This window comes from Gymnodraco acuticeps, unplaced genomic scaffold (assembly GCF_902827175.1).
Source record: "Gymnodraco acuticeps unplaced genomic scaffold, fGymAcu1.1, whole genome shotgun sequence".
NCBI classification, from domain to species: domain Eukaryota; kingdom Metazoa; phylum Chordata; class Actinopteri; order Perciformes; family Bathydraconidae; genus Gymnodraco; species Gymnodraco acuticeps.
The window spans coordinates 610,808-624,451 of record NW_022990276.1 but is presented as its reverse complement, the minus strand read 5'-3'; the positions used below and the strand labels follow the sequence as shown (position 1 = coordinate 624,451).

At 45.0% G+C, this 13,644-nt stretch overlaps 1 protein-coding gene across 2 annotated transcripts in view; it reads right to left on the bottom strand.

Annotated features, from left to right (window-relative positions):
• The window catches only part of LOC117549611 (nectin-2-like), an 86,170-nt gene extending 75,085 nt beyond the window's left edge, over positions 1-11,085 (bottom strand). The window contains exon 1 of one of the 2 annotated variants that reach the window (XM_034221644.1): positions 10,643-11,085. In XM_034221644.1, the coding sequence (XP_034077535.1) occupies positions 10,643-10,730 (88 nt within the window). In that variant the 5' untranslated portion in view covers positions 10,731-11,085. The remainder of the gene's footprint in view (positions 1-10,642) is intronic. The other variant, XM_034221645.1, reaches the window with a different exon arrangement.
• Between the last annotated feature and the right edge of the window lie 2,559 nt (positions 11,086-13,644).

Sequence of the window (13,644 nt, the reverse complement as noted above, 5' to 3'; positions counted from 1 at the left end):
GGAGGCAGAGGAAATCAAAGTAGGACACTCAAACCTGAGACAGGGGGGTCGAACCAGGTTCAGAGAGGAAAAGGAAGAGTGACGTAAGAGGGGGGAGATTGAACAGTTGGATGATGAGGAGGATGGGGGAGAGAGGAAGGAAGCGAACTCACAATGGGCCGAGGGGATGAAGGGGGAGAGGGGAGAGAGAGAGAGAGTCATCTGGAAGGAATGAAGAGGGGAGATAAATTGAACGAGGGGAAGGGAACTGTCTGGCACAGGCCACATGAGAAGGAGTCACGTGAAGGAATGCAGAGGAGGAGGATAGATGGAGGGAGACGGGATGAGGACATCAATAATCTGTGCCAGAAAAAGTCATTCTGTCTCAGAAGTAAAAGAGCAAGAGGAGGGAGAAAGCGGGACAAACAAGTGAACAAGGGAATGTTGGTAGGTGGAGCCGCAGGGACTTCTATTTAAAACCAGAGCACTTGTGTTAGTTTACACAAGGAACCACATCCACTTCCTCACCAAACCCCCCCCACACCCCCCCTCTTCCCGAGGCTGTGTCTATTTAAATGGCGAGTGCTACCGCTCTAATCAGGGCTGGCATCACAACACATTTCCTCTCTCCCTCTCTACCTTTCCCCCTATGCAGCCTTTTTCTGTCGCTCAGAACACACACACACACACACACACACGCACGCGCACACACACGCACGCGCACACACACGCACGCGCACACGCACGCACACGCACACGCACGTGCCGTGCCGCGGATACATTCATGAATCACTGGTGCACAAATCAGCCGCGAGCTTGTTGCGAGAAAAGAGAAGTGGGAAGAGAGGAAAGGACAAAAGAAAGCGGTTAAAGTGTTTCATTTTAGAAAGCGCTTTTTTTTTAAGGGGAGGTGGGTTCAGGAGAGGGCTCCCAGCGAGCACACACCCAGAGGGGCCTCGGTGACAAGTACTAGTCAGCAGAGAAGATACTGTAGCTCTTATCCCCTCCCTCCTAGCTCTTCCTAAAGAGGCCAAGACAGAAAGCCAAATAACAAGCAAGTGTATGAAGCATGAGCAGCGAAACCATGCATAGGAGCTGCAGAATATTTGAACACACAAATACTGTATCGCCCTTTTGAGGAGGACTAGTGTACCAAGAAAAGCTGCTAAAGAAAGGCACCACAGTGGCAATCCACAGAACACAAAAAGCCTCTCCATCAGCCTCCATTTCAACAGAAACTACCCAATCATCTCTGGTTACAAAGCCACTTTCCCTCTAGGGCCGGCCTGTCCATTGATACAGGTGTGGTGCAGGGGGGGGAAAGGGGGGAGGACAATACATGGCCTTCTCAACGGCCTCGCCTCACCTGGATCAGGGGGGGACAGCCTGAGGGGAGGAAGGCGGAGGAGGGTCTCTAAATTCGAGCTGAGAACAATGGAGTCTCTGTTTGCACACCCAGTCAGTGAGTCTGACAGCTGATGGACTGAAAACAACCTCTGAAGGCTGCTGCAGAAGCAGTCCTGTGCAAATGTTTGTTATACGGTTAACAAATGTGTTGTGATTAAAGTGTGATTCAATCGTAGCCATGGTGATGCTTGTTGTGTCTCATCAACAGGCCAATAAACAAATATGTTTGACCATTTAAAATGAATCAAGCCAGGGAAATGGAAAGCAGCAGCAGCATTACAGGACCGGGAACAAGCACATGTTAGAAAACTGCAAAGATATATCGGTTATTAAAATTGTTTCTTATTCCTCGTTTCATTTATTGACTAACAAAAAAGATGGTTCTTAAGTTACGCTTCAAAGAGACATTGTTTTTTTAACTACAAACGTTTAACTATTCTGATAACACATTAATTGGTTTGAGACACTTTCTTTTAAAATCTATTCTTTAATACTTTCTGGTTTCTTTACTCCTCAAGAGACGCGTTCACACCGCAGTACTTTTCCCACTTTAGTTACGATATAGTGTGTTTCTAAAGCCCAAGATAAAGGTCTGTCAGTTCGGTTTGTCCACAAGCCAAATATATTTAGTTTACAGCCATTAGGCGCTTTCACACCGCAGTACTTTTCCCACAAAGGTTCATGAGAACTTAGTTCATGAGAACTCTTAGTTCTCATTAACTAAGTACAGATCGCGTTCACACCGGAATAAATCCCTGGGGAGGATTAGGCAAATGACGTCACTTCTTCTTCTTCTGCTTTGGGTTTACTGGCAGGCCGCAAACAACTTCACGCGTATACTGCCAGGTCCTCCTTTAGTTAAGGCGATTTGTCTCATGTGTGTGTGTTCAACTGATTGCCTGCTTTCTAATCGTCCGCTTTCTCTCCTCCGTCACTCTGCCTCCCTCCCACTGTCACGTTTTAACTCCTCCATCTTGATTCACTCCGTCGCTGTCTCACCCTGTTTACGTCTTCGCCTAATGCTCTAAACTTCTTGGCGTGGAAACGCGCCATTATGGCGCGTTTCCACTGCAGGCCTCGCTCGGTTTGGTTAGGCCTTATTAGGCCCGGCTCACTTTAATGCTGCGTTTCTATTACAGTTTAGGAACTGGGGTAGTTACTATAGTAACGCAGTATAGGCGGAGCCGTGACGTCATCTTCAATTAGAGCCCCAGAAACACAGCCGTTAGCTCTTAGCACTCAGAGCTCACAGCTCTTCATATCTGTTCAGAAACTAGACAAAAGTTAAACAAGTACAAACCACAGACTGCCTGTGTCATGGCGAATACAGTCGCTGGTTTATTTATGTCTGTATAGGCCGTTGTTGTGAGTGTGGACGGTCGGAGCATATATAACGTTAGCTTAGCCAAGCTCCATTTAGAAAACACGCATTTTAAAAGGTTTTTCGCCTGCCGTCTGTCTGCAGACTTGTCAAAGCATTAATTCATGGTTTTTACTAACCGGTATCAGTATGTTGTTACTTCGGCATCATTTTGAAACGTGTATTACAATTAATTCACGGTCAAATATGTTCATCTTGTTGTAGTTGTAGCCCCGTTGCCAGCGATTCTCTCTCTAGTTTAGCATACTCAGCCCGACTCAGCCTGGTTGTTCCTGGCCCTAGAACCACGATTTAGTCGGGCCAGAAAAAAGGTGAAAAAGTAGTCCCGAGCCAAAACTAGGCCAAGTGGAAACGCAACCAAAAACGGGCCCCGCACGGCTCGGCACGCTTAAAGCGAGCTACCCGCTGCAGTGGAAACGCGCCATAATAGACCGTTTTCCCACTTAGACCAAACAACGAATCTATTAAAAACTAATCACCAGATCAATTGTTAGATGAAACAGTTTGTTGCAGCCCTTGACAGATGACTTAGCGTAGATTTGTAGAAAGAACTTTTCTCAAAGAGTATACTTCTCAGACCGAGTCACACCAAACTAAATGCACAATAATTGTCACAAAGCCAGTTTTCTGCTGTGGTACATTGTACAGAGGGAATTAACTCTTCCAATGTAAGCCCCATTCAAACTCCAGAGTGAAGTTCCTGTTCGATGAGTCAAGCTACATCACTGGCCTGTAAGCGCCTGCGGGGGGGAGGCGTGTGAGACAGCATGCAGCAGCAGGGAGTGGACACTGTCAGCCTGATCCTGCACTGCACGACAGGTTAGCTCTGCAGAAATTACATAAAACTCTGCATCTGTTTCCATTTTCCCCGCCTCACCTCACATGGTTCGCTCACCCGCTTGCTCGACTTTGTTCTGTCACTTCTCCTTTCCCGCCCTCTGTACAGTAATGAAGTGATTCAGCCATCAAACCCGCCCTGAGAACGTGTGCGCGACGTAAATGCACTGTTTGTGTGTCAGGAGGCGCTGGTGGTGACTGGCGTTACCCGCAGCCTTGGTCGAGTGGAGGGTGAGACCATCGGGGAAAGGGGGTGAAACACTGTAAAAGTGTCACAGCAACTTAACCTTCAAAATAAATGTCCACTAGGGCGAGGAGAGGGAGGAGGCGTGCTCGGCCATTACAAGGGAAGGAGGGGAAAACGTAGGAGAGAGGGAGAGTGATTGATGTGGAGAAGAAAAAAGAAACAAGACCTCGTTAGGGGAGGTAGGAGGGGAGACGCATGAAATACAAATGTGTGAGGGCGAGAAGGTAAAAGTGGAGCGAGAGACAGGGAGACAAAATGAGAGTAGGAGAGGGGAAAGTAGTAGAGGCAGTTTAGATGGGCTTAAAGAGAAACTCTGGGGCTGATATAGGTGGAGGAGACAACAAGGGAATTGGACCAAGGAGAGGAAGAAAGCCACCAGAGAGGAGAGAAGAGAGGCAGAGATTAAGGGGGGAGTGTATGAGGGTAGGAAAGCAACAGACATTCCAATTACAGAAAGGAGGGATTGATGACTAAAAAAGGAGAACAAAGCACAGGACGAGGGATACAGTAAAAAGGGACAGCAGTTTACCGAGCAGATGGAGCAATTATGCAGACCAAATGACACAGAGGAGGAAGTTTAGAGCATTAGGCGAAGACGTAAACAGGGTGAGACAGCGACGGAGTGAATCAAGATGGAGTTAAAACGTGACAGTGGGGGGGAGGCAGAGTGACGGAGGAGAGAAAGCGGACGATTAGAAAGCAGGCAATCAGTTGAACACACACATGAGACAAATCGCCTTAACTAAAGGAGGACCTGCTCTCCCTGAGGAGCCACACCAAACAAAGCCCTGTTGACAAAACACAGGCCTGATAACTGAATAAACCTGCTGCTCTGTTTCACCTTAATGTGCCGTTTGCTTCAGGGGATGATTTGAATGCTCTTGCTATTTCAAGGCTCAGGAGACCAATGTTTTCTTGTTTATCGGCATACCATGGCGGCACATTTTCAGAACTAACAAGTGAACCGAGAGATAGCATCGGTATCAGTCGTGAGATTGGGTTGTTGGATCTCAAAAACACAGCTGGATTGTGAAACACAAGAATACTCTTCTCTGCTTTCATGAGAACTAAACGTGCATTTTCTCGGCTATGGCGTATTCAGTTTTTGTTATCTCATATTTCTGAGATGATATCTATAAAGAATACAACATTTTCTTTATATTACAGCGTGTCATTTGATCCCGTTCCTCAAATAGGTCTGCTTGGATTTAGAGGAAAGCGGGCTGAATTGAAAGCAGATTGTGAGCATGAGGTTTGTGAGGTATATGACTCTACATCCTGCACCCAGAGACCTGACAAGACCCCGTCACGCTAAATTCAATTTCCTCCTCCTGTAGCCAGCCTGTCCACTGCCTATGATAAGTGTGAATTTGACATGACCTTGTCAAAGTCAGATGTGACGAAGATGCAGCGTGTGTGTGTGTGTGTGTTAATAGAATAGCAGAAGTGTGCAGATAGGCAACAGAACGGATATAATGTCACTGGCCAAACATGTTGTTAAAGCAGCAAAAAAGTAGTAACAGCGGAATTGGCTCGACATTTCACAAACTGGAGGCAGGGAGGGATTAGCAGAGGAGGAGGGGAGAGAGAGATGTTTCATGGCGCTGTCACGCCGGCAGAGCGAGACCTAAATGTTTTCAATATCACATAAGGGCACTGCATCATCCGCCATTCAATACTGGATCAATAACGCAAACCACCTTCCACCTCGCAAACTACATTTAGACACATTAAGGTGACTGCTAATGAGCCGCGTGTGCACTAGTGTGTGTGTGTGTGTGTGTGTGTGTGTGTGTGTGTGTGTGTGTGTGTGTGTGTGTGTGTAGACGTGCTCAGGAGGACACAGTCAAGGGCCCTTCAGTGCTACGTTGCACAGAGATCTGCTGAGTCCACTAGTAGGAGGATTTATGAAATAAAAGAATGTGACAAAGATGGAAGAAGTGGGAGGAAAGATGACAGCGAGAGGCTACAGGTCAGGTAACTATAATAAAAAGAGAAAGGTTAGTGCATGCAGTCCTTTTCCTGCCTACAATGGATGTTAAATATGTGTCTCATGGCTCATGCTCTAAGAGAGGAAAAGGAGGGGAGGTACGACTAAATTACAAATGAGCTGATAATTCCCGGCCTCGGTGGTTAACTCCCTCACACCGTTTCTGAAATCCTCCTTCAATCCTCGCGCCAAGATGCTGCGGTGTGAAATCTGAAAATGTCGACATCGTCAACCCCCTGCTCCTCCAGCGGGGGTCACAGGGACGCCCATCTCCCAAGCCTGGTTAATTAAGGGGATTTTGTTTTAAAGAGTCTGGCTGCCTCTCAATGCATCTTGAAATAGACTCGCCGCTCATTCTCCACATCGGCAGACCTGGAATGTGTTTGACCTGCATCTCCCTAAATTCCATCTGGGGTTTGTTAGACATAAGGAAATGCAGAATTGGCAGAAAGTATCTCGACTAATGGCGCAGAAAAGTGTGTGTGTGACTGAACAATGAAGTGAGATAAGGGGCTGGCATGCTACTCCTGCAAAAAAGTGTTAAAACTGGCCATAATGAGGAACTATCGTGGGTGGTTGGAGTACATTATAGATTGGTCTCACTGTAGTGAACTCATATCAGTGTGTGAGCTAAATGCACAAAGATTTAAGTTAGATAGTAGCTTAACCCAAAACCTCTGCCAAAAACATCATTTGTGTTTCTGGAAGCCCCTGAGATGCCTCTATTCACACTAATGACATTTGGCACTCCTTCTATGAGGACTTTTGCTCATTTCGGATCCAGCAGTCTGGCAACCCAGGGGGCCAAACACAAACATCCCTGTGGGGGGGCTCGAGAACATGTAGGCGGAGGAGGGGTTGAAAGGATGGACATGGAGCCGTCTCAGAGCTCCTGATGTGCTCTTTTTGGAGGAAAGCCACTATCATTACCGACAAGTTGGAGGCAAAGCGTCCTTAAAGACAGTCAGTTAAATAAGCAGGGAGAGATACAAAGGATGTCCTCAGATCTGATGTTTGAGGAAGATAACAGGGTTTGCAGACGAGGATGATACACACCATTTCCTCCAGGAAACACTAACGCACACAAGCACTGTCATCGTGAGATGTGACGGTTTCTCCCTATTATTGGAATGTCATTTTACTTACAGCGCAGCCTGCAGATCCTGCCCTTATTCATCACCAGCTTTGTGTGTGTGTGTGTGTGTTTACTCAATTGTGTTTGTGGTCTAAAAGAAACAAGAAGCAGTGACTCGTGCTCATCGACCTCCCTCTCGTCTTCAGATCCATCCGTCCTGTCTAATAATAGTTTCCAAGTCAACAATAAACCCAAAGGATCCTTTGTGTTTCTGTTCATTGCTGATGAAAAATCTACAGAGCAAAAGCAATTCTACTGAAAGCCATTTATCAAAACATCTTTATATATATCTAAAACCCTGTTAAGATGCTGAGGATCAACATTATTTAAATCAAATCCATTTAAAAAAAAAAGGGTTTTTTAAATATTGAAAGTGCCTGCCGCTAAAATGTTTTCAATACGTCTATTAAAAAGCTTTCCTTCCATCTCTTGGTTGATGTTAGATAAGAGGTACTCCATTTCGAGGCAGCCATTAAATATTGCCACTAAACTGAAATCACTTTTTTCCCATTCTCGTGAAATAACAAGTAATAATAGAAAACTGTCTGAATCATTAGGTTCATTTGGTAAAATGCCAAATGTTTGCTTCAGTCATTCAACATTAAAATGGGGCCACATTTGCCACACACACACACACACTTGCTTGATATCACTCACATCTCCATTAAGCTGTAAATCCAAGCACACTTTTACATCTAAATCAACTAACTCTTAATGGTGGTTATAAAGGGGGAGGTTATTGATGTGTCATTTAAACAGGAAGGCCTGTTAGTAGGTGTGTGTGTGGGTTGTTATAGCAAATTCCACGGCAAGAACAAGACTTATTTTACACACATAAAAACACACACCTGACCTTTTCAAAATCCTTCTGACATTTACAGGGCCGGTTGAAAGGGGCGAGGACAGCTCATTTACATAAAGATAGGGCCTAACGGAGACAGCCATTAACACAAAAAGAAAACCAAGACCGAAGCCCCTCGCTCCGCTGGGACTAATGAGATACTAAGGACTTGCTTTTTCCGTCTTTTATTATTAGGGAGGGTGAATAACAAACTCTTCTCATTAACCATTAATCAAATTCCCCTTAATGGACAAAGTGTGGTGCTCTCTCTCTCTCTGTGTTGTAATGATGAATGGTCTCAGGCTTGGCAGGACTTCACTGTTCACAATCTCTCCAATAGAAGGAGTAAATACTTTGAGCTGTTGCACAAGAGGGACTGCCAAAAGAAACAACACTTGATAGTTTTGATTGACTTTGTATGTGGGAGAGCGGGTGGTGTTGAAATGCTGGGAAATTACCAGATATTTATGGGAATATATTTTAAAAAACAACACCGTTTCCGGGGGGCTGGTATTGCTTTGGCTGACAATAACTCCAACAGCCAGGGTGACAGAGCATGGTGAGGTCACATGTGGTTTATTTTCATGTCTGTCTGCATGTTGCTGATGTCACAAACAGCATGGCCTTCAGTCCAAAGAGAGGCTGGGAGGGAGGCTATTTGAATAACCCAACGTGTACCGTCACTCAAACAAAAGCAGTGGACAGGAGAGAATGAAACGTAGATGAAATAAAGAAGAGACGAGAACAAGGCCTCCCTGTTTGAACTCGGGGTGGGGGAGGGAGCGAGGGATGGCGGGAATTAAGGAGTTTTTCGGGGTGGCGGGTGGGGAAAGAGGGGAGGTGGGGCGTCGGTTGTCTTAATTAGACGCTGGCCGTTAAGTTTTCCTGAAACTGAGCCACGCACTGCAGCAGCCGCCGCCACCTGTTTCCTGGAAAACTGAGGGGAGCCACCACCAGGAGAAGCGTTGCATCTGAATCAGCTGAGCGGCAGGTATCAGGCAAACATTGGTTTACGTGTGAGCAGAGAGAGAAGCAGCCTCCTCCCCCGGCTCTGACCCCGCAGGCTCAAAAGTTTCTCAGGCAGCCAGGCAGACCCCCCCCCACCTCCAAACACGCAGCTTACTCAGCCATAAACACAATGCCATAGCCTCATACCCCCCATAATGAACTCCCCCTCACATAAGCCCTCCCTTCTTCCAATAAAAACATCTCCATGGTAATGGGCCTAGCCTTTCTGACCCACATCCATGGGCCCTCACAACTTTGACTCAGGGGGGGTGGGAGTCTACTATCATAGTGTAATTTTGGGAGCTTAAACTAGACCCCCACCTGCCAGTTTATATTAAGTTTGGTGTATATATGCAACTACAGAAGCCTTCCTTGATTAAAACCCATCAACCTTAATATTGAATGTTTTACATTGCAGCAAAGGGCCAACTTTGCAGAGAATTAAATTAAATTCTCCGAGGGTAGAAGGTGGAGGTAAGTGGATACAGTGCAGCTTGAGAGGTAGAGGGGAATGCTAAATAGACAAGTGAAGAGTTCCAGCCCTCAAGTTGCTTCACTATTACCCATAAGGGGTCAAAGGTCGACTCTGGAAAAACACGACTTAAATGAAAGAAAAACTAAAAGCAATGTAGTGGCTAAGCCTTGTGCTTTTCCTCGCTTATAAATATGTAAACTCTTTTGTTTACCCCACTTTTCCCCCTCCCCTAAGAGCACTTCATGTTCAGTAAAATTGGACAAAAAAGGTCCATGTCATGAATAAGTCAGAAGAGTCTTAATTAAAACAGCATCACGATCAAATACATTAGTGTACACTTCTGAACATGTATAATGTAGCTGTGCCACAGATCTAGATCTAGTCCTACATTCTTGCCCTAATTACTGCACAAAACAAATAGCTGGCCCAGCGAGGAAGCAAAGGAAATGTTGAACTGGTTTCATGCCACACACATTCATATGTTAATGGCTTACCTGCATGCCAGAAATGTTTTCTATTGTTTATGGGCCGGCTCACCTGTAGGCTACCTGGACTCAAGTGGACTGAAAAAGAGCTGATTAATGAATATGTTTACACAGCCAGGGTGGCCTGTTGCCTTATTTAAAGTAATAGCAACACATTTCCAATAAAGGGAGGGAGTGGTTCACTGAATACAAAGTGTGTAGAAGTAACAAGTATACCATAAATAAGCAGTGCTCATCAGAGAGAATTATTGAGTTTCATGTTGTTGTCCCGCTCCCCTCTCTGTGTACATTAGGAGCGGTTTCATCCCGATGTTGCACAAGTGAAGTGTAACTAATAGAAGATGAAGTGTGGACAGTGGGAAGAAAAGAAGAAGGGGGACGTGAATAAGAGTGGCTTCAGGCGAAATAGTACCAAGGACAGACTGGCTCGGTTTAAACGAGGGAAAAGACTGTAATATCGAGGCCAGAAGGCACCTGGGAAAAACACCTTGCTACACAGAGCCACACCTTAGAAAACTAAACATGGCGTTGAGTCATCGACCGAAACTTGGTTCAAAGGGCTGATTTATGAACGAAAACACGGAAATAATGAAGAGAAAAGAAAAGACGAAACATCTTTAAGTATAATTGGACGACACTGTTATAAAAAGTGTTATATTTTAGGGGTTTAAGATCCAAACACCTCGCCACTACAGCGAGTTAGGAAATCACCTGCTGGATTTCAGCTCCTGTCACCTCCCTGACAGGTGTGTTAGTCAGGCTTTTACTCTTAAATTATTAAAGCTCTAAGAAAGAAATAGAAGACAGAGAGCTGCCCACAACCAGCTGGACACTATTAAGTTTGTATCATGTCTTACCGTGTTGAAGAACTATCGACGCCACCAGGCAGAGCAGTCCGATCATTTTGGAGCAGTCATGCCAGTTTCGGGCGTCATGTCTCGCCATGGTGCTTTACGGTCCCCTGTTTTTGAAAACCAGGCAGTCTCTTCGGGATAAACGTACAGTCAAAACCTTCAGACGCGCGACAGTTTCTGCGTAAAAGCGCACCAATTCAAGGCGGAATAAACTTGTTTGTCTTCAGGACAGAGCGAGAGTCCGGCAGAGGGGTCGTTAGCTGCGCCTTTAAGGCGGAGTGTGTTGAAATAAATGAAAATCCTGCTGAATTGTTCCCGGCAGCAGCAGCAGCAGGTGAATATCCCCTCACAGCTGGTGCTCTGCGTGTAATGAAGTGCTCCTGCGCTCAGTCTACTCCAACAACTAGTTCCTGCGAGCTCGCGACTGTCCGACTGGGTGAGTGACTGTGTGATGTCATCGGAGGCGTCACAGCCCTCTGCCCCAAAACCAATTAGGACCAGCAACAGGAGGGGGGTCTGGGAGCAACTTGTTGAACCCCCTAAGCATTTCCCCCCTTAGAAAACACAACATAGATTTATATATCAACTACATTTGCACCGCAGGTTTCACTGTGATTTCTGCCAGACATGGACATTGTGCAAAAGCGTTATTCATATCCAGGAATATCTCTATAGCTCTATATGGGGATATTTACAAGTTCCTGATCAGCTACGTTCATCCATTGTTATCTTTAAGTAGCCGACATTTGATCAAAATCCGGCCTGACTGGTTCTTATTGAAACCAAATTAGAATATGGATTTGCTAAACTGAGACAAATATATACCTCTACCTTTTAGGTGACGGTACAACCTTGCTGATGTATCTGATATAGTTTATTATTCTTTGTACTTTTATTTATGCTTTTTTTCTATATGTTTTGTCTATTTGTGTGCTATTTCTCTCTTACTCTTACTTATTGTATTGTTTTGTGACTTTTATTTACTATGCTTTGTTTTTCCGGGGTGGGAAGGGTAAAACAATTGACAATACGCAAAATGTTGTATTTTATTTTGTACAACCGGATATCAAAGCTGCAATGTTGTTGATGAAAAAGGACAATAACAATAGATCACTATGAAGCCACCTCTCTAAATGCATATAGAACATTCTACAGTGTATTTGAATATCATCCACAGGAAAAATGGCATTCAACTTTAAAACAATGTAAGTACATTTGTTTCTGTACTATTTCAAAGTGGTTGAAACAGATGATTCTTGCGCCCTCTGCAGTTGGTTTCTGCACACACACACCATTGAGATTAGCTCATATAAATAAACCCCAGACCAACAGATGCCAAAACCAATAAACATCCATGAATGAACGCATAAAGAAATAATCCAGTGGCATTCAGCAAAATCAAACCAAGAGGAAACAGCTTCTCGTGTATCTATTTGCAGACCCTCTTGTTGATGAGATTTTACTTTTCTTCTTCCACAAAATAACTTCCAATTCTTTCCCTCTGAGGGAGGGTGCATACTAGCATAGCAAAGGCATTATCTGGTTTAGGTCTAATCCCTGCGCCCAAGTGTTTTGCAGCCAATGTAATTACATCTCCATAAATCCCACAGTTTAAACTGCTCTGTTCCTTCTGTTCTCTTCAATTTCCAGATTCCCCTCCAGTGTCACCCTCTTATTTCCAGATTGTATTTCTGGAGACGCTGATTACGATCAGAGGTCAGACAATGTTCTGCACACCAGAAAAAACAAATGAATAGCTTTTTTTGGACGTGTATATTTTCACAGAGACAGGATGAGTTTCATTTTTCTTCCCCACTCCTCTCCCGCTGTAAATCCAGAGACTGTGAAAGCATCTGGAGAAAGCAGCTGTGGGTTTTAAATGCCAACAGTATTTTTGCATAGCCATATTTAAATTTGCATCCGTCTTTTTTGGCCCTGTAGCCGAGCGTTTGAGCACCAACAGCAGTCAGAGCAGGGACCACCCGTACAACCACTGCCACCACAAAATGTTATGCATTGCAACGGCCTCCAAATGGGGGATTTCATTCCTTTTCCTTCCACTCATCAATTTTTCATACCCATACCAAATCGACCTTCACACTTTAGACTTTACTGCTACCACCCACTTCTCTTATGCAGTGCATAACCTCTTTTTCCCTCGTCGTTTTACACCTTCCCATCCTTTAAACTTCACTTATTCCTTCTCCCTTTATCTCCCTCCCTCTTCCCCTCTTTGCGTGTCATTCGATTTCCTTTTGTCCACTCGTCCTTCACTCCTTGCAACCATTCATCCTGCCCTCCATCCTCGTGCTCTCAGGGGGTCTGTGGCAGTGATAATGAAGCACATAGTTAACAGATATTAGCTCATTGGCAGTGGATTCATTAGACAGAGCCAAGGCTTACAGTGATTATTTACCCGTGGAGGAAGGGCCACCGGATCAGCTCTGTGTTCTGTGTCAGCAGCCACAGGCTTCTTTGAAGTCACACTCTCTGCTCTCACACTTCTCCCCGGGTTTCTCTTTCTGTCTGAGCGCCTCTCACACATTTCTCCCCCCTTCCTGCTCTCCCACATGTTCTTCTTCCTTCCCTGTCATTAGACACCCACAATACATATCTGCATTCTCTCACTCTCCCTTCTCCATCGCTATCTCTCCTTGCCGCCCCCATTCACCCAATGGTAATTATGGAAAAATCTGTAGTGCTCAGAGGAGCTGATAATACCTTTAGCTTAATTAAAGACATATATGGGATGTAAAGACATGTAGCCCAGGGGTTGCCGTGCACCCACACTAACCCAAACTCTTTATGTCTGTCTTTTTCATCTCCCTCAATCCCTCGCTTTCTGCTATTCTTATCGTTTTTCTCCGTTTCACACACTCATTGTGATAGACACCAGTACATGCTCGTTCCTCTTGTCATTTTGAATGTTAAGGTCAGACGGTTTATAACTAATTACCCCAAATTTGAGTGCTTTGTAGGCCTACATTGTGGTGTAAGGCTATTTT